Source organism: Hemiscyllium ocellatum, chromosome 50 (genome assembly GCF_020745735.1).
Source record: "Hemiscyllium ocellatum isolate sHemOce1 chromosome 50, sHemOce1.pat.X.cur, whole genome shotgun sequence".
NCBI classification, from domain to species: Eukaryota; Metazoa; Chordata; class Chondrichthyes; order Orectolobiformes; family Hemiscylliidae; genus Hemiscyllium; species Hemiscyllium ocellatum.
Genome location: NC_083450.1, coordinates 2,250,538 through 2,274,763, shown reverse-complemented (window position 1 = coordinate 2,274,763; position 24,226 = coordinate 2,250,538). Strand labels below are relative to the sequence as shown.

Below are 24,226 nucleotides of genomic sequence, written 5' to 3'. Positions count from 1 at the left end.
TAATGAGACTGAGTAGGTATCAGGTAAAATTGGGAATGCAAATCCTTGAGCACTGGGAGAGGGGGGAGATTACATATATTATCGGAGCAAACAGGAACAGTTCTGATGGTATTTAGCAGAGCATTGACTTCTATTAATGTAGGATGGTGAACAGAAAGACAGACAGCCAAGAATTGACATCCAGCCAAAGAAAGGATATTATAAAAGATATGATAAAGCTTGGTATGCTTTGTGGAGAGTCTTAAAGGAGGTGGACAGATAGTGACAGATGAACTTAAGACCCAGGCAGCTGAAGACGCAGCTGTCTGGATCTAGGGGTCATTATTTAAAAAAAAAAGAGGTTGCCCATTTAAGGAGAAATTTCATCTCAAAGATAATCGGGAATCTTTGGAACTCTCCTCCTCAAGATCCTGTAAGTTGAGACTTTTGAAGGCCAGAGGTATGTAGATTCTTGATAAGCTCAGGGCAAAGGGTTATTGGGGTTGGTGGGAATGGAGAAGAATCAAATCAGCCTTGATCTTGTGGAAAATGGGGGAAGCAGGCTCAAGGGCTGAGTGGTCCACTTCTCATTTGCGTAACAGGGGATAAGGGCAAAGGGAGTAGGGGCTGTTTTAGAGGAACATAAGAGTTCTAAGTTTGGAGGAAATGTGAAATTATTTCAATGTGAGTAAAAGTAAGATGTGACTTATTTTTCCACAATTTCCCTTTCTGGGAAGGTGCTTATCTCCACAAATGTTCTTTTTCTTTGGTATACAAGCAGAGAGATTTTTATGTGCATGGTAACTTGTGGGCCACGTTGAAATTCTGCAATAGTAATTACTAGACAGATGATTCTGCATGGAACTCATTGACTCTTATCTATGCCATCAACTACTAGACAAATCTTTAAAAATATCTACTATTCAGTCGTGGATCTACCAGCTTGGAAAATCTTTTCCTTTGTGAGTTGGCGAAGACCGCCTAAGATCACATCACTTCAAAGTTGTGAAGCAGGATTTGAGTGTTGTGCTACCATTCAGGTTTGGAATCAAGAGTCTGACTATGAAAACTGATTGCTGAACATAACAATACTGAGGCATGTCAAATGCCCCCTGGTGTAGAAAGATCATTTCAGCTGTATGAATTGAAGATGTACCTGCCACAGACATTTGTCTTTTTTTCATCAGCCAGCTGCTGCAGACGTTGTGGGCTTTAAACTATTCTTGCAATATGACAGGCTTGTTCAGCAAATATTTCTTCTTCTTACGCAATGCTTTGGCTTTGTATGGAATATAATGTCTTTTGTGCTATGGCACATAACTGTTCTTTTGTTGAGCAGCCTTGATAATGCACGTGGTTGGTGGAGGTTTATGTATGTTCTTCACCTCATAATGAATTGCAAAGAAAATGAAATTGGATTCACAGCACTGCAAATTTTGGAATAAAATTGTACACAGTGAAAGTTACAGTGATAGGGAGCTATGAGGCCATTGATGCATTTGTGAGGATGGAATCTAAAGCATTGAGAAATAGAAGGGAGGGAGTGGAGATCAGATAGATGAGTGGGAGATGATGTGGAATAGGAAACAGGCAATGCAGTTCAGCATGAGCTAATATTTACTGGCTTTGAAAAGGAATGTCAACGAGAAGAACATTGGCATACCTTTGGTGGTGACACAGAAATGGATGCGAACCTTTAGCAGTTTTGTTGAGTCAAGTCATACCATTGTGGGTTCTTTGTGATGGAGAGAGTGTAAGGTCACATGCTCAGCTCAGTGTCAAATGGAATGCTGGAGGGCATGAACTGGCTGATCAATTTGAAAGGGGGGGGCAAAGGACGCCATGAAGGACAAAGCCTGTAGCTTTGATCTTCTCAAATTGATCTTCACCTGACAAAGGAGCAGCACTCCAAAAGTTTGTGATTTGAAATACGACTGTTGGATTATAACCTGGTGTCATGTGACTTCTGACTTTGTCCATCACAATCCAACAATGGCACTCCACGTCAAATTAATCCTTTTTTCTTAATGCTGGCTTCATTGTTCACTATTTACTTGTTCCTTTTTGGTACAAAATGGCAAAGAAAAATCCAAGACCCAAGTTAGGAGGAAATCATATTCACCTCAGTCCAGTAATCAAGATTCAGATTTAAAAGTTTCATTTAATATCTTCAATCAGTATTGTCAACAAAAGTTGCCTTTGAAGCATTTCTAATGTTAAGATCATTTTTTAATTATTTAAATCTTAAGATATATTGCCCAGTATTGCTTTGGTTCCATCTGAGGTCTATTATGTTTTAGTTGTTATCCTGTAAGATGTACGTCCATCTTACAGACAGCCTTGAGTTAACCCTTTGATCATTTATTTTTCAGCAATTTTTGCTGGCATAGCTTTGAAATTAAGGGAATTTTCAAAATGGGCGATGTTAGTTGGGAATATTGGGTAACAATTGTAATTTTTGAATAGATTTTAACAATGAACAGAAACACTTGACTGTGCTTGTATCAGGTGAAGAGCCTCATGTGACCATTTCTTTTTTTCTCTGCAATGTACACAGGGTTCTCTGAAGTTGCACAAGAAAAGTGAAGAAATAAAGACGGTTGAACCTTCAGTGGAGGAAAATCGCTATCTACAAACAGGTGGTGATGTGAGAAACCCCCTTCCTTCGAGTTTGGAACACTCTGAATGTAGTAAAGCTGCTGTGTGTAGCATGGGAAACATGCGAAATGCTGACACAAAAGAACAAGGACAAATGAATGGCGAAGCATCTTTGGTTGAGAAATCAGCAATGCTAAAAAGTACCTGTCCTGCATCAAAGTCTTCCAGAACTAAGTTTAGGAAGCAAGGAGCTGGCAACGGGATGGTGATGAACAAAGACTTAGGTCAGCTGAAAGCTAGCCTTGCTGCTGCCAGCTCAGTTAAGGAGCACTTGAGCACTCCAAACTACGTAGATTACAAGAGTGTGAACTTAACTGAGCAGGAGGCTCCACAATGTACAAAGGACATTGTCCACAGTAAAACTTGTGGCAAGACTGTTTTAATGCAAACAAATAAGGAATCCACTCTAGAGAAAGCATTGGTGAGGCAAGAGTCTCCAGGGCACGATGCAGTGTTGTGTAGTGAAGGAATCTCACCCCGGCATGATAGGCCCCCACCTTCAGAAAAAGCAGAGCACACGATCCCGAAACTAGATAAGCAACCTACAATAAATTGCACTTCAGCAGACCATAGAACGACAACTAGCACGGACATCTATGGGCGGAGGTCCACCAGTGGTGCAGGGGTGGAAGGGACCCCACCTGCACCTTCACCAGCAGGGCCTGCAGCTTCAGTTAACAGGAGTACTGTGTTTCCTCCTCCTCCTCAGTTAGAACCTGACCCAGTCTTGGTCGTTTCGGAGTCAGACAGCAAACCAACAACTGAAAGTCAGCCAGCATCGAGCAACCTACCCCTTCACTTCGGTTTCAAGCTGCATGCTCACAGCTTCAGTGCAGAATCTGTGACAGTTGAGCGCATGAGTGAAAGTGGTTTGCAGCCACCGCGCTTGGATAGCATGAAGGCTTTCACTCAACTAACAGGGGGCAATCGTGAATTGGGATCTTCTCCAGTGCCTAAAACTGACTCTTCAAGTTCTGCTGGGAGCACTGTGGCTAGCTTCAAAAGCATCCTGAACAACAAATCCTCATTCAAGCCAAGCACGCTGAGAGTGGCCCATCAACAGCTGCAAAGGACGTACCAAAACTGTCCAGTCCCTAATTCTCTCCAGCTTAAACCTGTAAACAAAAGGAAAGGCAAGAGGCCGCGAATGAAAGTGGTTACAAGTAGCAGCAGCACTGTTGCTGCTTTTGGTGAATGTTTGCCTTCATCCATAGTCTCATCCGGGCTATTGAAAACTGCACCATATAGAACCGAACAAAAAGTGCATAGTGACCAGGCTCAAATGATCAGAAACACAGGATTTTCACCAGTTTTAACTGAAACGAAAATCGTTAAGCCCCGACTGCCAAAGTTAACTAAAGCTTGCATTTCACCACCACTACCCCAGAAAACTGAGAGTGGGAGACATTTTATATCGCTGCAAGCTCATCACGACGATAAAGTCTCTAAAAATGGTTCTCAAGACTCCCAGTCATTAAGTGGTAACTTAAATGTTCATAAATCAAAAAGAAGCAGAGCCAAACCTGACCCTATGCCACAACTTGAAGAGCCTCCACGTAGGACTTTAAAGATTCCTGCTTCCAAAGTATTTTCAGTGATGTCAAAGACGAAAGAATTTATTGGGGAGAAAGAACCTCCTATCCTTCAACCAGAAACTGAAATTGTACCCAGTCCAAGTTTTGAGGACTCTCTTCCAGAAAAACGGAGGCGGGGACGGCCGAAAAAGCAGCTGATGTCCACAGCCAAAGCTGTAGTGCCTGCCTCGCTCCTCTCCACGCCGTTAACTGTTCCAGATAGTCTGGAGACTGAATCAGAGGTTGCACAGCACAGAGGGCTTGACACGAGTGAAGTAAAGAATAAGCCAGTAGAACATGTGCAGAAAATAACCTCTGGTGATGGCATTGAACTGGGGAGTGAAGCAGATTCCAAATCTATGAAGAAAGGGAAGAGGCAATTGATGAAAACACTTTTAGACAAGAAATTTATCAAAAAGATCAACAAAATGAAAACGCTGAAAAGGAAAAAGCTTCTGAACCAGATCCTTTTGAGTGCAAATGGATCTAGTAGTAAAGGGAAAGTGCAATCAAAACTCAATAATACCGTCTCAACTCTCACTGCCACATTTGGCTCCAAGTTGGGCCAACAAATTAATGTTAGTAAAAAAGGAACTATTTACATAGGCAAGAAAAGGGGCCGAAAGCCCAAAATCTCATTAGATGGTCCATTTCTAAGTAGCTCATTGTCTATTGATAATAAGATGACATCACCAACATCCACTACAACACTCGGGCAAGTCCTTCCAAACTTCTCTCAGTCAGCAGTTGCAAATGTTCCTGATGTCCTGCCTTCACCAACTTATTCCCAGTCATCAGGGGTGAGTGGAAGTCAGAGTCCTGTTAGCAGTGATGCTGGGTTTATTGAACCAACCCCAGTGCCAAATCTGCACGGAAGTAAAGGCAATGTGGTGCAGACACTCGCAATGCGGAAGGTCTCCAAAGGACGCAGAAAGCTTTCACCCCCAACATTGCTGCCAAACTCCCCGTCTCATTTGTGTGAGCTGACATCATTGAAGGAGGCCACCCCTTCACCCATCAGTGAGTCGCATAGCGAGGAGACCATTCCAAGTGACAGTGGCATTGGGACAGACAACAACAGCACATCAGATAGGGCTGAGAAGTTCTGTGGACCAAGGAAACGGAGGTACTCCTTTGATCATGTCTCTGTAATACCTCCTGAGAGTGCAGCTGTTTTAACTGGGCTGAAAGAGAAACATAAACACAAATGCAAACGTAGAACACATGATTATCTTAGCTATGACAAACTTAAGCGGCAGAAAAGGAAACGGAAAAAGAAGTATTTACAGCTGAGGAGCAAAGAAGACCCTAATTTTCTAGCTGAACTGGAGGAACTAATAACCAGCTGGAGTGAATTAAGAATAACCCATAGAAGTCATCACTATATCCCAAGAGATATTCTTCCTTCTATCTTCCGAATCAACTTTGGCAGCTTTTACACCCATCCACCTTTCCCCTTTGACCCTATGCACTATGTCCGAAAGCCCGAACTGAAGAAGAAGAGGGGAAGGCCTCCAAAAATGCGAGACGCGATGGCTGAAGTCCCTTTTGTCCACAGCCTGGGTTTCCCTCTTGCAAACGGTGGCTTCTTTCCTTCGTACAGTATGCCTTACTCTCCAACCCCAGTTTCAGCAGGCCCTCTGGGGTTAGGTTATTTTGCTCGTTATCCTCCAACACTATATCCACCACCCCCTCCTCCTCCCCCTTCCCTGAGCAGCACAATGCCACCTCCCTCATATATGCATACTGGTCACTTGCTTCTAAACCCCAACAAGTACCATAAAAAGAAACACAGACTCTTGAGACCAGAGGCCTTCTTGGCTGGCAGTCGGACCTCTCTCCTGTCTATGGGCACTTATGCCAGCATTCCAGCAGAAATGGCTTACAGTTGGATGCATGAACATAAGCATAAGCATCGACACAAGCATCGGGAGCATCGTTCCTCTGAACAGACTGCGCCATCTGTGGATGGCTTAACGGTTAATCCTTCATTGTTACGACGGTATACCTACGGGAAGGAAGCCATGTCAGAAAGACATAAACACAAAGACAAACACAGGTGCCATATGCCGTACTCCCACTTGAGCTCATCAAAAGGCTTATTAAGTAGAGGGGATCAGTGGACCCGAAGGGACTCAACAGAGCATGGTTCCATTTCTGTAGGATTGCAGACTCCTCTCCAAATAGACTGTACAGATGGGTCAGTGGGTTCATGTTCAGAGCGGTACATGCCCAGTTCAGAATCAAACATCAGTGAAGAACATACCAATCTGTTTACAAGTGTAATAGGAAGCTACAAGCCAAGCAAACTATCTAATGGCATGGGGCGAAAGAAGCAGTCTGATAGTCCTGAACTTAATGTCTCTCAGGATGGCGTGCCGAACAGGTTAATAAGGAGAGACAGGCCACCTTCCAGTGAAAGAACTTCTCAGACACCATCAGGTAGGAATGTATAGAGTTATAGAATCATAGAATCCCTAAAGTGTGGAAGCAGGCCGTTCAGCCCATCAAGCCCACACTCCCCATCCAACGAGTATCCCATCCAGACTCCCACCTCCCCTCTCTTCCTATAACCCTGTATTTCCCATGGCTAATCCACCTAGCTTGCACATTCCTGGACACTGGGGGCAAATTAACATGACCAGTCCATCCTAACCTGTGGGAGGAAACTGGACCACCTAGAGGAAACCTATGCAGACATGGGGAGAATGTGCAAGCGCAACGCAGTTATCCAAGGCTGGAATCAAACCCCTCCCTAGCAATGTCAACTACTGTGCCACTCCACAGGAAAGTTCTTGAGGGGAAGAAATAGCCTTTGGTGGAATTTAATATTATGCTGCTTGTACTGCCCTCGATGTTTGATTTTCTTTGTGAACTTAAATTCCATGTCATTCATCCTCTGAAAGGTTACCTTTATATTTCATGCTGGACTGAGTAAAATCTGGCAATTGATATGTGATGCTGTTCTGGCATCTAAAATTGGCACATGGTGCCTTTGTGGTGTGACACACACAAATATATTTCTCTGCTTGCTCAGCATTGATAGAGAGACCACCCTCACTTGCATACACCATTTTGTTGAAGAGAATTTCCCGAAGGAAGTGCTGAGCATGTGCGTAATATTGATGCCTAGCCATTCCTTTTAGAATTGTACTTAACGAAAAACATGCTTAGGATTAATTAAAGTAACTTGAAAATTACAAGGTTCTGTTCAAATAATAGGTGACCTTTCCTTGTTGGAAATATATGCTGCTGGCAGCTGACCTTGTACAATTTCTTTTGTCAGAAATCTGGTGATAAAACAAATGTGAGAATGACATTGAGCATTAATGTGTTAAATTTTCAGGACATCTTTCATAAGGTTGACTTGTATAACTTTCCATTTAGAAAATTGAAGTGTGATTGAGTGTTTCAAGTGTTCAAAGGTGAATATGGAAAAATCTATTTTCTTTAATTGGGGAGTTCAGAGCAAGAGTTCGTAAACTCCGTAATGGAGCAAGATTGTTGACGTGGTAGTTACTCAGATGAGGATAGCAGAAATCTAGTTGTATTCATTTTCTCTCTGAGAAGTTTAACTTGACTAGGCCTGTATTACATGGAGTGGAGAAGAATGGAAGGTCATCTCATTGACACAGGTGCAAAGATTGTTGACAGAAGAAACGATGATAAAATGTTCCCTGTTCAAGGAACCTAGAACGTTGTCACAATCTTAGAATGCAAGGTCAACCATTCCGATTCAGACGAGAAATTTCTTCTCTTAAAGGCTTGTAGGTGGATTTCAGGGAGATCATCGGCCAAGATCCTGTTGACTTGGATTGGGGTAGGACAGGGCATGGGGGGGAACCCATGGTATACCTGTTTCATATCATCACCCGTACTGATACAATGAAGCTGTCAAGACTTCACTATCACTAAAATTTTGCAGGCATGCATGTGGGAGATAGAAGAAAAAATGCAGAAGGGGAATTAAGGTACGTGTCAGCTGTGCTCCATTTGAATGGTGGTACAGGCTCTGGATGCTAACTCCCCCTGTTCCTGTTTATCAGTTCAGTATAATCTAAACATTTATATTGTCACTTCTCCCATAATTCATTCTTTTGTGAATTAGATCAAGTACATTTGTATTCAATTCTTCAGTATTATTCAGGCTTTTATCCAAAGTCCTTTGACTGGATTTTCATATCAATGTCTTAGCTTTGTTAATTTCCCTTAATGCAAGAAGGGATTACTAGGAATTGCAATTTCGTGTTGATTTCAGTCTGAAATTTGATAATGTGGTTAGTGTATATTGTTTGTCTGATCCACCAGAAACAGTAGAAACTGTTTTCCAGAATTATTTTAACTTCTATTCGAGGCTGCAGGGGGTTTTAACTGTACAAACTTGTATTAAAGGTATGTCCCTTTTTATTTAATACATTCCCTATCTTTAAGAACCGTTGTGTTCCAATGCATTTGTTTGAATTAATGTGAATAAATTTGAAATCATGGGAAAGAGTTTACTCCATGGTAAGATCATTTCCAAAAATGTTTCCAAACTATCCCTGTGGTAGCTGGAAATTACAGATTATTTGTTACATGTTTGGTATTATTTCAGAGCAGAATAGTACATTGGCTCAACATAATAGTTGTGGATATTATGTTAACACTATTAGGAATATTCAGTTGTTGTGGTACATGCTGTTTGTGTTGAGAGAGATTATGGCTGTGCCCATTCTGGAGCAACATTGTTAGAGATGGTGCTGCTGTACTTGGTATTGACTTCTGCACTTTCCTGCACATGGAGACTTCATCGGAGGCATGCTACCTGACCCATCAAGCAGGGGAAGGCACGTCAATTCATAATCACTTGGATAATGGGTTCATTTGACACCGGCAGTAGTGGTTCCTTGTCTCTTGTCCATAGTGCAGAAATTAGATACACAACTCCAGCAATCATCCGAAGTAAAATATGCTTAAATCCTGCAGCTCAACACAACAGTGGGAGCCTGTATCAATGTTAGTTCACCAGCCCTGCTCAATTCTTTGCTTTTTTCCATTGCCTGCGTCATCACCTTGTTTGAGACATCTCTCTTGTACTTAAAGCGTATTGAAGCTATTCTCCTATTGGGGTCTTCCTTTACACACATGCCTACAGTTCTTTTTGTGGCAGTAATGATTGACCAGCTGCTTATGGGGTGGGGCCTGAGAACTTGATTATTGTCGTCAAATTAATTTAGCAGGCACTTCTTGGAAGAAAAATACTGAATAACATTGGGTGAAAGCACAGAGCTTAGGTGAATCTGTTGGAGGGGACCCACAGGGATAACAAAGTCTTAAGTCTAAAAAGCTTCTCAATTTAACAATTCTTTGCTAATTTACAACTGTTAATGCTCTTTAAGGTTATATGTGGAGCTTTTAAATTCTGAATGCAAGTGTACCAAACAGCCTGTGTACTCGTACATCGCAACTATTTGGTAGGTGTACCAGTACAGGTTGTAATCGGGGTTTTGATTCCGTGAATGAAGTCACCTGAACCTGCAGATTTAATTACAGCCTTATTTCTCACAGGAAAGATAACAATGTGGAGGTTATTTTGATGCTTGGAATGTACTATCATGTGATTTAAAAGCTCTTTCTATAGGTTTTATGTATATTATGCAGTGGCTGGTATTTATCAAATGTGTTTTTCAGAGGTGAGGTTGATAGGGTGATTTCAGGAGGAATGGGTATAATTTGTGAATCTGGGTGCAAGATTTTATTCGACAAGAAGGAAATTCCAAACATTTTTGTGTATCTCCTTCCCAACGAATGCTGGATCCTTCAAGGTTTTGATTGTAGCCTTGAACAGCACCATTGAATTTTCTGGGAGTTGATGCCTTCAAATGACCTGGAAAACTGTTGAGAGTTGGTTATTAGGTGGGGGTATGTTGAAGAGGGTATTAAACAAGAATGATTGATGGAATCATTTAAAGCACAAAAAAAGTTGTTTAGGTAATTGAGTCCATGCCACATTGTGTACTCCTTTAGTGATGCTGCATGACTTTATCATTGAGTGATTTCAGTTCATTGTCACACACAAGGTCCTTTTTTAATGTGGTTTCTAACATTAATATTCATGGAGCAACTTCTGTAGATCATACTAATGTACAAATGAGCAAGAATCATTCATTCAGCCACTCAAGTATATTCCACCATTCAGTAAGATCTGGGTTGATTTTCTCTGATGAGAAGTAGTGAATAAAGCTAAGCCTTTGAATTTTGCTCATCGGTTCGATTTTTCCATCTGTAGACCATTGGGAGCTTTCATCATCGTACACACACTTGCTCCATTCAAGTGGAAGAATATGACAGTCTTGTGCAGCCTTGCGGTGTAAAGTTGACCTTGTCATTTACTATAGAAATAGTTATCATATTTTAACCATTGACTAAACAGGAAAAGTACCATTGATCTGCAGAAAAAAAGCCAGCCATCCATTCAGATGGGACTCGTTGCAGTGAAGTCTGTTTCTTTGGCACTGAAAAGACACATTGATGTGGATGAGGTACTGGTAAGGGGAGTAGCACTTAACTTCCCTGCCACCTGCTGAATCAAAACCTAGCAATAGAGGATAGTAATGTTCTGTTCACATGACTATTAGCTTGATGTCAAGAAACACATCAGTGATAGAAGTGTGCCTTTTAAGCAGAAACTACTCTTCTGGATGTGTGGATGAGAAACCAGAGGGACCTGCTAAAATACTCTGGACACATGAGTTGAAATCCTATTTTGGTAGCTGGCAGAATTTAAAATTCAGTTAATAAATTCAGTGGTGACTGGGATTATTAATGATTATAAATATGATTTAAAAACCCATCCAATTCACTCATGTCCTTTTCGGGAATGAAATCTGCGATCTACCTGGTCTGGCCTCCATGTGACATTAGTGTGGTTGACTCTTAATTGTCCTCTGAAATGGGTTATCAAGCCACTCCGTTTCAAGGCATTTGAGATGGACAACCAATTCTGATCCTGCCAGTGACAGCCAGATCCTGTGAAAGAATATGTTTGAAAATCCATGGATGTCTGCTTTTTGCCCCTTTTATTTTCATGGGGCTTTGACCAATAACCAACTGAGTAATAGCTGATAATTTTAACCAAAGGATAAGCTTGACACATTATTTATTGCAGCTGTGGTGTATCTGAAATGACACCACCGAATGTATATTTGGTATTAGCCAAACTTTGTACATTGTTGCTCCTCTTAACACTCAAAGTCCCTTCACTGAAAGGACTGAATATTGAATTATTTCCAGCTTCTTTTGCACTTGTGACCTCATCTTCTGACGTAGCCCTTGGAAACCTTCATAATCATGTCCTGATTATGCTCTTCGACAATTTCAGAGCGTAGCAGCTCAGACTCATACAGGTTGCTTTGCATCTGTATCACAGGCAATATGCTGTTGATCAGACGGAAGGTTTTAACTATCCTTTTGTCTGGAATAGTGCTGTGGATCACAACGCGAACCTTGGGAAACAGCATTGATATTGTTACTCAGCCTTCAGCTGGAGTTGGATAAACTTTGTAGAACAATATTATTAATCATGTCTTGAGTACACGTAGACCTTTGCTGCTGGCTAATGCTGCCTAAATCACTGCAGCAAAGTAATTGAAACAATACAGCAGTGACTTGCATGGCCAATGCAGAGTGGTACTAGTCACAAAGGCCCTTCCAGTCCCCTATTACTATTGGACACATTGAGTATAATTGTTTCCCGAGATGCTGCTGCTTTGGGACCAGCATGGCACCCTAGCCATGCAGATCTCTTCCTTAAGGAAAACCTGCTCAGCGTCTTGCAGTTTTGTCTTTGTACCTCCCATTGCTATCTGTTAATGAAGTTTGGAATACACGCTGTCAACTTGAGAGATTTTCAAGGCTTCCAATTGCTCTAGGTGGACATTGGCTGTTGCTGTAACAGGGAGAAAATGAGGCTCAGAACATCTCCCTATGTAGGCAGATCATGTCAGGAGTAGGAGAAACAACTACATTGAAGCCATGGGTGTTCCGGTGGGAAACATCAGCACATGTGAATGCAGATAGGTTGAAATTGTTCCCCCAAGTATATTTTCTCCTTTTGCATAATTGTTTTTGATTTTTCTGAGATCTGGGCTTCAGCAAGGCCAGCATTTGTTATCCATCCCTCTGTATTGAACTGCCATTCTAAATCTCTAGTTGATGCCCCCACAATGTTGTTAGAGAGGAAGCCCAGGGTTTTGACTGACCTAAAAAGGAACTGCAATATATTTCCAATTAACAAATGTTTGCAGCCTGGAGGAAAGTATGGTAGAGGTTGCAAGCTTGGAGATTCTGTCAAAGGAGTCTTTGTATATATACATATATGCAGTGTACCTAATATGTGGCACACTGGGACCACTGGGTGCCACCAGTGAAGGGAGTGAATGTTTAAGTTTATGAACGTTGTGCCAGTCAAGTGACTGCCTTGGCCAGATGGTGTTGAGCTACATGCGTTGGAAATGCACTTGTCCAGACAAAAGTTTAGAACCTTACACATTCTTGACTTGTGCCTTTTATAGATGGGGGTCACAGGCGAGTTAATGATCTCTGACCTGTTGTAGCTGGAGTATTTATATAGAGTCATAGAGATGTATGGAAACAGGCACATTGAAATGGAAACAAACCCTTCGGACCCTATGTTGACCCAATATCCTAACCTAATCTAGTGCCATTTGCCAGCACTTGGCCCATATCCCTCTAAACCCTTCCTATTCATATACCCATCCAGATGCCTTTTAAATGCTGTAATTGTATCAGTCTCCTCCACTTCCTTTGGCAGCTCATTGCACATGCACACCACCCTCTGCGAAAAAGTTGCTCCTTAGTTCCATTTTAAATCTTTCTCCTCTCACCCTAAACCTATGCCCTATAGTTCTGGACTCCCCCACCCTAGGGAAAAGACCTTGTCGATTCACCCTATCCATGATTTTATAAACGTCTGTAAGGTCACCCTTCAGCCTGTGGCGCACCAGGGAAAACAGCCCCAGCCTATTCAGCCTCTCCCAATAGCTCAAATTCTCCAACCCTGGCAACATCCTTGTAAATCCTTTCTCTACCCTTTCAAGTTTCACAAAATCCTTCCTACAGCAGGGATACCAGAATTCCCCCCAGGATTCCCCCCAGGATTCCAAAAGTGGCCTAAGTAATGTCCTGTACAGCTGCAACGTGACCTCCCAACCCCTATACTCGGTGCTCTGTATAATACAAATAAGTTTCTGTTCAATGGTGATGGACAGGATATTGGTGGTAGAGAATTTAACAATGTTGAATGCTGGGGGGAGATGATTAGGTTGCCTCTTGTTTTTAGATTGCCGTTTCCTGGTATTTGTGTGACTCAAATGTTATTAATCTCATATCAGTGTGGATATTGCCACTTGTATCTAGGGAGTTGCAAATGAAACTGAAAACTTTGCAAATCATCAATGAATTACCCTGTTTAAGGTGGTATTTTACTGGGGGTGATCAGTGTTAATAGAGTTGGCATTGGTGTATTGGTAATGCCACTGGATTGTAATCCAGAAACCTAGGCTAATGCTTTGGGAACACCTGTTCAGACGTTATGCAAGGGGCAAAGATAAGGTGAATAGCCAAGGTCTTTTCCCTAGGGTAGGGGAGTCAAAAACTAGAGGGCATGGGTTTAAGGTGAGGGGTGAAAGATTGAAAGTGGACCTTCGGGTCAGCTTTTTCACAGAGGGTAGTGCATATGTGGAGTGAGGTGGTAGAGGCGTGTGCTATTATAACATTTAAAAGACATTTTGGACAGGTACGTGGATAGGAGCAATATGGACCAAATGTAGACAAATGGGTCGAGTTTACTTGAGGAAACCTGGTCAGCAAGTTGGGCCAAAAGGTGTGTTGCTGCCTGAACTGCTGTGCTCTTCCAGCACCACTAATCCAGAATCTGGTTTCCATCATCTGCAGTCATTGTTTTTACCTAGTGTTTCCATATTATATGACTCTAAATTCCACCACAACAGCTAATGGAATTTAAATTCAATTAGTAAAAATTCTGGAATTGAAAACTGGTCTCCAGCGGTTGCTTAAAATCAGATGGTTCGCTAATACTCTTTAGAAAAGGAAATATGTTATCCATACTTGGTCTGATCTACATGTGATTCAAGAGCACTTAACTACCCTCTGAGATCGCTGAACAAGCCAATTAGTTTAGGGGATGGGCAGTAAATGGTTTTGCCAGTTAAGCCCATATTCCATGAAAGAATAAAATAATAAATACACACCGAGGTCTAAAAAGTATTCTATTTATTTTTAACTGGATCACTTTAATTCCAGTCATCTAATCGTGAGAAAGGATTTTCTTCTGTTGAAGACTGGGTGCGAATGGCAATGTGGCCACGCCAAGTGACAGTAACAGTGGGAGGAAATATCACAGCCGGTTACCCCAGCTGCTATTACACATTCAAGTAGTTGCTTTCACTCGTCTCTTTGGTGGAAATGTCTGAGAGATGAGGGAGAATGAACAAGAAGTCAGGAACAGTTGTAGCCTTGATACAGACTACAGAAAACAAACAAATGAGACTAATTCTTTCCTTGTGTACATCAGCCAAACTTCCAACTGTGCTTGTAGCCCATCCTAATCTTGGAAAGAGTCATGCCGAAAGTATGATTATTCATTAAACGTTGGCAGTTTGTCCCTGTAATTATTTGCATGCTGAGACAGCTTGTGGCAATCGTGGGTTCAAACTATCAGAAACTTGCAGAACCACAGCTGACTCACTGTGGTCAAGAGAAATAACAAAAGCAGTCAGTTTGGCTTTGCACACTTCTGTAGTGAGTTGTTTGGAAAAGCTAGAGGGGTTCCTTTCACTTGCACAGAGACTTCACTTGGGATTGTTCTCCAACTAGTGGAATGTGCATTTTCCCCCCAGTTCTTATCCATGTTGTTTATTGGCTTACTTCCTCCTCCCTACTTCTCCCAGTCTGTGAAATTTCCATCAAATAGTTTTGAACAGTTTGGTTTGTATGTTCTCCAGACCGGAAAGTAAAATATATTTTTCACTCTAAGATCCTTAAAGCTTCCTGTAACTGTAAGCAGTGAAGTTCATTGGGTCCAAGTAAGGAAAAGTTAGCAAACAATATTGGAAGGTTTTCTCCATTTTGGACATTTGTAACAGAAAATTCCAGTATTTATTGAAGACAAATCTATCTGTCTTTCAATTTGATAAAAGATTTCCTTTTACAATATTCACATGCACACACTTAAGCGGTGTAAGATTGTGCTGTTTGTCCCTGTGTACAGTGTGTCCTGTGTGCGAGGTGGCACTGGTGAGATGTGAATTCAGTTGGAGAAAAAACAAATCTAGAATGAATAGTCTTGGCCCAATGTTAACTTTTAACCACCGTTCTGAAAGTCCATCTGGTCATTAATGTCATTTAGGGAAGGATATCTGTAATCTTTACCTAATCTGGCTTAGACCCGATATCACTGTGGGTCACCAATAGCAAGTAATGCTAAGCCTAGCCAGCAATGCTGTCCTCCTATAAACAAACTTCGTTTGCATATTTATGTTACTATCTGGTATAGTTTTCATGTGCTGCTGAAAAATGTCACCTAAATGGACTCTGATTTGTTCAGGTCAATGCAAGCACGTGCTACACCATTGTACAGCCATTCATGATGGCTTGATCTGCCAAGTCATTTATTTAATCATTGACCTACAGTCAGTCCCGCTATAATGCATATTTCTTCAACGTGAGTTGATTATAACACGATTGAAGAATTTAGTCCATTATTTGTAGAACGCGAACTTTCCTTACCTATATTGGCTGTTGTACAATTCCGGTCTCATTGGTTTAAATGGTGTTGCTATTATGTGGTTTTTCTTATAATGGGTTCGCACAGGAACTGCACTATTCTATTATATCAGAACAGACTCTTTCAGTGTACAACATGCTGTCTGATTCTGACAGTAGTTGGCACAACTGAAGCTATTCTTAATTGTCAGTTATTGGTGGTTATTGTGAGGTGGCTGCATGTTTCCTCTGTCTACTGCTCAAGTCTGCTCATTATCGTTAAGTACTATGGAAACAGGAAGTCTGTTTTCTCTGGGAGCCTGGTGCTAAAGTTGAGCCATGTTTCTTAGGAACCTGTTAGTGGAAACCTGTTGTTGCCTTGTGGTTCTTGAATTGTCAGTAATATTAAACCAAGAAAATTGATCTGGATCCATGATTTAGCATGATAGAGGATTGGTTAACCAACAGAAAGCAAAGAGTGGGGATAAATGAATGTTTTTCTGGTTGGTGATCAGTGACTAGTGGTGTGCCTCTGGGATCAGTGTTGGGACCACAACTATTCACAATTTACATAGGTGATTTGCAGTTGGAGATCGCCTGTAGTGTCCATGATTTTGGATGACACGAAGGTGAGTGATAAGGCAAAGTGTGTAGAGGACAGTGAAACTTTGCAGAGGTTCATAGTTTAATTGAGTGGGCAAAGGTCTTGCAATGTTAACAAGAAGAAAAAAAAATTACAACACGAGAACAGGCCCTTCAGCCCGCTAATCCTATGCTGATCCAGATCTTCTATCTAAATCTGTCGTCCATTTTCTAAAGGCCTCTATCCCTTTGTTCCCTGCCCATTTGTGCATCTGTGTGTAGATACATCTTAAATGACACTGTCGTATATGCCTCAACCCCCTTTGCTGATAACACGTTCCAGGCACCCACCATCCTCTGCGTAAAGAACTCTCCATGCGTATCTCTCCGAAACCTTTCCCCTCTCATTTTGAACTTGCGACTCCTAGTAATTGAGTCCCCTACTCTTGGCGGGGTGGAGCAAAGCTTTTTGCTATCCACCATGTCTGTACCTCTCATGATTTTGTAGACCTCAATCAGGTCTGCCCTCAACCTCTGTTTTTCTAATGAAAATAATCTTAATCTACTCAAACTCTCTTCATAGCTAGCACCCTCCATACCAGGCAGCATCTTTGTGAACCTCCTTTACACCCTCTCCAAAGCATCCCCATCCTTTTAGTAATGTGGTGACCAGAACTGTACGCAGTATTTCAAATGCGGCTGAACCAAAGTCTTATACAACTGTAACGTGACCTGTCAACTCTTGTACTCAATACCTCAACCAATGAAGGAAAGCATGCCGTGTCCCTCCTTGTCCACTCTCTTGACCTGCATTCCCATCTTCAGGGAACAATGGACCTGAACACCCAGGTCTCTCTGTGCATCAATTTTCTCCAGGACTTTTCTATTTACCAAATAGTTCACTCTTGAATTGGATCTTCCAAAATACATTACCTTGCATTTGTCCGAATTGAACTCCATCTGTCATTTCTCTGTCCAACTCTCTAACCTATCTATATTCTACTATATTCTCTGACAGTCCCCTTCACTATCTGCTACTCCACCAATCTTAGTGTTAACTAATCAGGCCACCTATACCTTCCTCCAAAATATATATATCTCACAAACAACAGTGGTCCCAGTACAGGTCACTGTGGGACACCACTGGTCACAAGTCTCCATTTTGAGAAACTGCCTTCCACTATTAGTCTCTGTCTCCTGTTGCCCAGCTAGTTCTCTGTCCATCTAGCTAGTACACCTTGGATCCCATGCGACTTCACTTTCTCCATCAACCTACCATGGGGAACCTTATCAAACGCCTTACTAAAGTCCATGTACGTGACATCAATAACCCTTCCCTCATCAATCAACTTTGTCACTTCCTCAGAGAATTCTATTAGTGGTAAGATGTGACCTTCCTTGCACAAAACCATGTTGCCTATCTCTGATAAGCCCATATTCTTCCAAATGGGAATAGATTCTGTCCCTCAGTATGTTCTCCAGCAGCTTCCTGACCACTGATGTCAGGCTCACCGGTCTATAATTACCTGGATTATCCCTTAAACAAGGGACAACATTCGCAATTTTTTCAGTCCTCTGGGTCCTCACCAATGTTCAAGGATGCTGCAAAGATATCTGTTAAGGCCCAAGCTTTTTCCCCTCTCACTTCCCTTCGTAACCTTGGATAGATCCCATCTGAACCTGGGACTTGCCCACCTTAATGCCTTTTAGAATACCCAACACTTCCTCCCTCCTTATGCCAACCTGACCTAGAGTAATCAAACTGTTATCCCTTACATCAACATCCATCATGTCCCTCTCTTCGGTGAATACCAATGCAAAGTACTTATTAAAAATCTCAAGCGTGACCCCATGGATAACATTTCTCCTTTGTCCTCGAGTGGGCCAATGCTTTCTTTAGTTACCCTCTTGTTCTTTATATATGAATAAAAGACTTTGGGTTTTCCTTAATCCTGTTTTTTAAAGATATCTCGTGACCCCTTTTAGCCCTCTTAATTCCTCGTTTCAGATTGGTCCTAGTTTTTCCAAAAATTAGGCTATCTTCAGTTGTCTAGTACTTACGTACGCTTCCTTTTTCCTCTTAGCTAGTCTCTCAACTTTCACCGGTCATCCATGGTTCCCTAATCTTGCCATTTCTATCCCTCATTTTCATAGGAACATATGCCTCCTGAACTCTAATCAACCTCTTTTAAAGGCATCTCCAATGTCAAATGGGGATTTCCTTTCAAACAGCTGCTCCCAATCTATATTCCCCAGCTCCTGCCGAAGTTTGGTATAGTTGGCCTTCCCCCTGTTTAGCACTCTTCCACCAGGACCACGCTTGCCTTTGTCCATGAGTATTCGAAAGCTTACGGAATTGTGATCACAATTCCCAAAGTAATCCCCTACTGAAACTTCACCCACCTGGCTGGCCTCATTCCCCAACACCAAGTCTAGTACAGCCCCTTCCCAAGTTGCTCTGGTAAACCTTCCTGGATGCTCCTTGCAAATTCTGCTCCATCTAGACCTCGAACACTAAGTGAATCCCAGTCAATGTTGGGTAAATTAAAATCTCTTATCACCATCACCCTGTTGCTGCTATGTCTTTCCATAATCTGTTTACCTATTTGTACCTCTATCTCTCTCACTCGCTGTTGGGAGGCCTGTAGTACAACTACAACATTGCTACCAGACCCTTCCTGTTGTTGAGCCCTGCCCATATTGCCTCATTACTCACTTCTTCCATAGTGCCTAACTTCAGCACATCTGTGATATTCTCACTGATCAGTAATATAATTGGATGTAGGTTTGCTCACTAAGCTGGAAGGTTCATTTCCAGACATTTTGTCACCCTCTTCAGTGAGCCTCAGGTGAAGCTCTGCTGATAATTCCTGCTTTCTATTTATATGTTGGGGTTTCTTTGGGTTGGTGATGTCATTTCCTGTGGTGATGTCACTTCCTGTTCTTTTTTCTCAGAGTGTGATAGATGGTGTCCAACTCAATGTGTTTGTTGATAGAATTTCTGTTGGAATGCCACGCTTCTAGCAATTCTCGTGCATGTTTTTGTTTGGCTTGTCCTAGGATGGATGTGTTGTCCTAGTTGAAGTAGTGTCCTTCCTTATCTGTACGTAATACAACTCCTCTACCCCTTTTTACTTCTCTATCCCCCCTGAAACATCAATATCCTGGAATATTTAGTTGCTAATCATGTCCTTCCCTCAACCAAGCCTCAGTACTTGCAGTAACCTCATACTTCCAGGTGTTAATCTGCCTTATCTACTACAGTACTTGCATTAAAACAAATGCACCTCAGACCACCAATCCCTTTGTGTGTTCATCGTCTGCTCCCTGCTTATTATTACCCTTAGTCACACTGACTTCACTATCTAGTTCTTTACAGACTTCAGTTACTACCTCCTTATTGTCCACTAACCTTTTTATTTAGTTCCCATCCCCCTGCCACATTAGTTTAAACCTTCCCCAGCAGCATTAGCAAAACGACATTAATGTCAAGTCATCCATTTTGGTAGGAATAACAGCGAAAACTGCTGTTATTTGAATGGCAGAAATTGCAGCATGTTACAGTGCAGAGGGACATGGATGTCCTGGTGCATGAATCACAAAGGTGGTCTGCAGGTACGACGAGTAATTAGGAGGACGAATGGAATTTTGTCCTTCATTGTGAAAGGGATTGAGTTTCAAAGCAGGGAGGTTATGTTGCAGCTGTATAGGGTGCTAGTGAGGCCATATCTGGAGTACTGTGTGCAGTTTTGCTCTCCTTACTTGAAAAAGGGTGAACTGGCACTAGAGGGATGCAGAGGATGTTCACTAGGTTGATTCCAGAGTTGAGAGGGTTGGCTCATGAGGAGACACTGAGTAGACTGGGATTATATTCATTGGAATTTACAACAATGAGGGGGGGGAATCTTGTAGAACATAGAACAGTACAGCACAGAATAGAACAGGCCCTTTGGCCCTTGCCATTACACCAACCTGTGAACTAATCTCAGCCATCCCAACGTCATCCATATGCTTATCCAAAGGCTGTTTAAATGCCCCTAATGTGGCTGAGTTAACTACATTGGTAGGCAGGGCATTCCACACCCTTACTACTCAGATTTAAGACTGATGTCAGAGACGGATTCTTTACTCAATCATCCCTCAATTTGCAGCTATGCCCCCTTGTACAAGCTGACGTTGTCATCCTCAGAAAAAGACTCTCACTGTCCACCCTATATAATCCTCTGATCATCTTGTAGGTCTCCATTAAATCCCCTCTTGGTTGCCTTCTCTCCACTGAGAATAGACCTAAGTCCCTCAGTCTTTTCAAATAAGACCTTCCCATCCTGGGAAATCTCCCCTGCAATTTTTCTAATGCTTCCGCATTCTTCCTGTAATGGGTGACCAGAACTGTGCACAATTTTCCAAGTGAGATCGCATTATGTACAGTTACAGCATGATATCATGGCTCCAGAACTCAATCACTCTATCAATACAATCTAACACACCCATATGCTTTCATAACAGCACTATCAACCTGGGTGGCAACTTTCAGGGATCTATATACATGGACATCAAGATCCCTCTGTACATCCGCACTACCAATAATCTTTACATTGACTCAGTATTCTGCCTTCCTGTTATTCTTCCCAAAGTGAATCACCTCACATTCATCTGCATTGAACTCCATTTGCCACCTCTCAGCCCGGTTTCCTCTGCAACCTGCAACGTTATTCCACACTGTCCACCACTCCACCAAACTTACTAACCCATCCACCTATGTCTGCGTCTAAGTCATTTATAAAAAGTGGTCCCAAAACAGATCCCTGTGACACATCACTAGTAACCGGGCTCCAGGCTGAATATTTTCCATCAACCACCATTTGCTGCCGCCTTACAGAAACGCAGTTTCTAATCCAAACTTCGAAATCACCTTCAATCCCACGCCTCTGCATTTTCTCCAAAGGCCTACCATGTGGAACCTTAACAAAGGCTTTACTGAAATCCATGTACACCACGTCAACTGCCCAACCCTCATCCACCTGCTTGATCACCTTCTCAAAAAACTGAGGTTTGTGAGACATGACCTGCCCTTGACGAAACCATATTGACTATCTGAAATCAAATTGTTGCCTGCTAGATGATAAATCCTATTTCTTACAATCCTTTCCAAAACTCTTCCTTCAACAGACATAAGGCTCACTGGTCTATAATTACCTGGGTCATCTCTAATGCTCTTCTTGAACAAGGGCACAACATTTGCAATCCTCCAGTCCTCTGGCATTAAACCTGCAGACAATGACAACTCAAAGATCAAGGCCAAAGGCTGTGCCATCCCTCCCCCCTGCTAGATAACCCATCAGGCTTATCTATTTTCACACCTTCTAGAATTGACAAAGTTAAAAATCACACAAAACCAGGTTATAGTCCAACAGGTTTAATTGGAAGCACACTAGCTTTCGGAGCAATGCTCCTTCAAGTGATTGTGGAGGGCTCGATCGTAACACAGAATTTATAGCAAAAAGTTGCAGTGTGATGTAACTGAAATTATACATTGAAAAATTGATTGTCTGTTAAGCCTTTCATCTGTTAGAATACAGTGATAGTTTCACTTCTTTCATCTGTAAATCACCATTACACACGCGCACACACATTCCTACGCGCGCGCACACATTCCTACACACACTCTCATACACATGGACACAGGTACACCCCCCACACACCCTTATAGACACACACATTCCCACACTCTCGCATGCACCCCCTCACAGACTTAAGACACTCTGCACCCATTACACACACTCTCTGTCTCTCTATACATACATACACACACACACACACACACACACACACACACACACACACACACACACACACACACACACTATCTCACACTCACAACCCCCACCCCAGACAGAGACACGCAGACAGACAAAGACCCACATGCATGCATATATTCTGTGGGGTGAATTTGTACTTGCAGAGTTACATTGCACTTTGTTCAAAACCTGCATACATTCATGTAGAACTCTGAGCTCAAAATCTGCATGAATTTATGTAAAACTCCGTTATCTCACTTTTTAGATTAGAATCAATCTAAACATCAGGTCATAGACCGAGAACACAGGGGGCTAACACCTTCAACATATTGTCTCGCTATCACCATTGTTAACAGCGAACCCGAGAATGCAACTTTAAAATAGAGGGTTTTGTGATTTAGACATGAAAGAAGTGAAACTATCACTGTATTCTAACAGATGAAAGGCTTAACAATCAATTTTTCAATGTATAATTTCAGTGACATCACACTGCAACTTTTTGCTATAAATTCTGTGTTACGATCGAGCCCTCCACAATCACTTGAAGGAGCATCACTCCAAAAGCTAGTGTGCTTCCAATTAAACCTGTTGGACTATAACCTGGTGTTGTGATTTTTAACTTTGTATACCCCAGTCCAACACCGGCATCTCCAAATCATGACTAAAATTGACAACACCTCCTTCCTAATAAGCTCAATCCTTTCTAGTCTAATAGCCCATATCTCGGTCTTCTCTATAATATTCTCTTCTTCCTAAGTGAAAAGGGATGAGAAATATTTTTGGCACTCCTCTGATCTCCACAGGGTCCACACACAACTTCCCACTTCTGTCTATGACTGGCCCTATTTCTACCCTAGCCATTCTTTTAATTTTTACATACTAGTAGAAAACATTAGGGTTCTCCTTTACTGTACCTGCTAAAGACTGCTCATGTCCCCTCCTTGCTCCTCTGAACTCTCGCTTTAAATCCTTCCTAGCTAATCCTTAACTCTCCATTGCCTTATCTGAGCCATCTCGTCTCAATGTCACATAAGCCCCCCTCCCTCTTACAGACATAAAATTATGCAGGGAAATTGGTAAGATGTTGCCACTGTCGGGTGAAACTGGGGCAAGAGAGCATAGCCTCAATAGTAGGGGAAGCAGATTTGGGACCGAATTGAGAAGGAAACACGTCACCCAGAGGGCTGTCAACCAGTAGAATTCCCTACCCGGTGAAGTAGTTGATGCTACTTCAGTAAATGCTTTTAAAGCTAAGATTTTTTTTTGAACAAAGGGTTATGCGGAGAGAGCAGGTGAGTGGAGCTGAGGGCAGAAAAAGATCAGCCCTCAATGACGGAGCAGGCTTGAAGGACCAGATGGTCCACTTCTCTTTCTTATGTTACGTTATTCATGGATTTGCTGCTAAAGTTGTCCAGTGGCTTAACTAGCAGACAATGAGCTTCAAGATCTTGGAGGCCAAATGTATTAAGGTCTGATCTTCCCTTTTCATTCAACTTCTGGTCTTGCTTTCATCTCCCTTTATAATTCTAGAGTTTTAAACTAATATCGGTTGACTAAGTAAGCTTCTGGGTAAGGTGGGTTTGGCGTGGCAGCGGAGAGAATTGATTGAAACAATTAGTTTCCTCTTTCCTTGGGAGGGTTCATTTGTAACCCTCCCAAAGTCTAGGATTGATTTTGAGCAGTCACCTGAACAAACCAGGTCATTGACATATACCATAAGGCAAGGCAGAGCGGATTGTCACCTTGCGCAGGAAGTACATGGTCATGACTATGAATGTGCCTCGTATTTCTTCTGTATAGGTAGTAGGTGTTTGTAGTAAAATTCTTACATTCTTGCAAATAGCATGCATT

General features: G+C 42.0%; 1 protein-coding gene across 3 annotated transcripts in view; it reads left to right on the top strand.

Moving 5' to 3' along the window:
• Positions 1 to 24,226, top strand: part of ash1l (ash1 (absent, small, or homeotic)-like (Drosophila)) — a 228,447-nt gene that overhangs the window by 101,632 nt on the left and 102,589 nt on the right. For all 3 annotated transcript variants that reach the window (XM_060820802.1, XM_060820800.1, XM_060820801.1), the window contains one exon: positions 2,537 to 6,653. In XM_060820802.1, the coding sequence (XP_060676785.1) occupies positions 2,537 to 6,653 (4,117 nt within the window). The remainder of the gene's footprint in view (positions 1 to 2,536; positions 6,654 to 24,226) is intronic.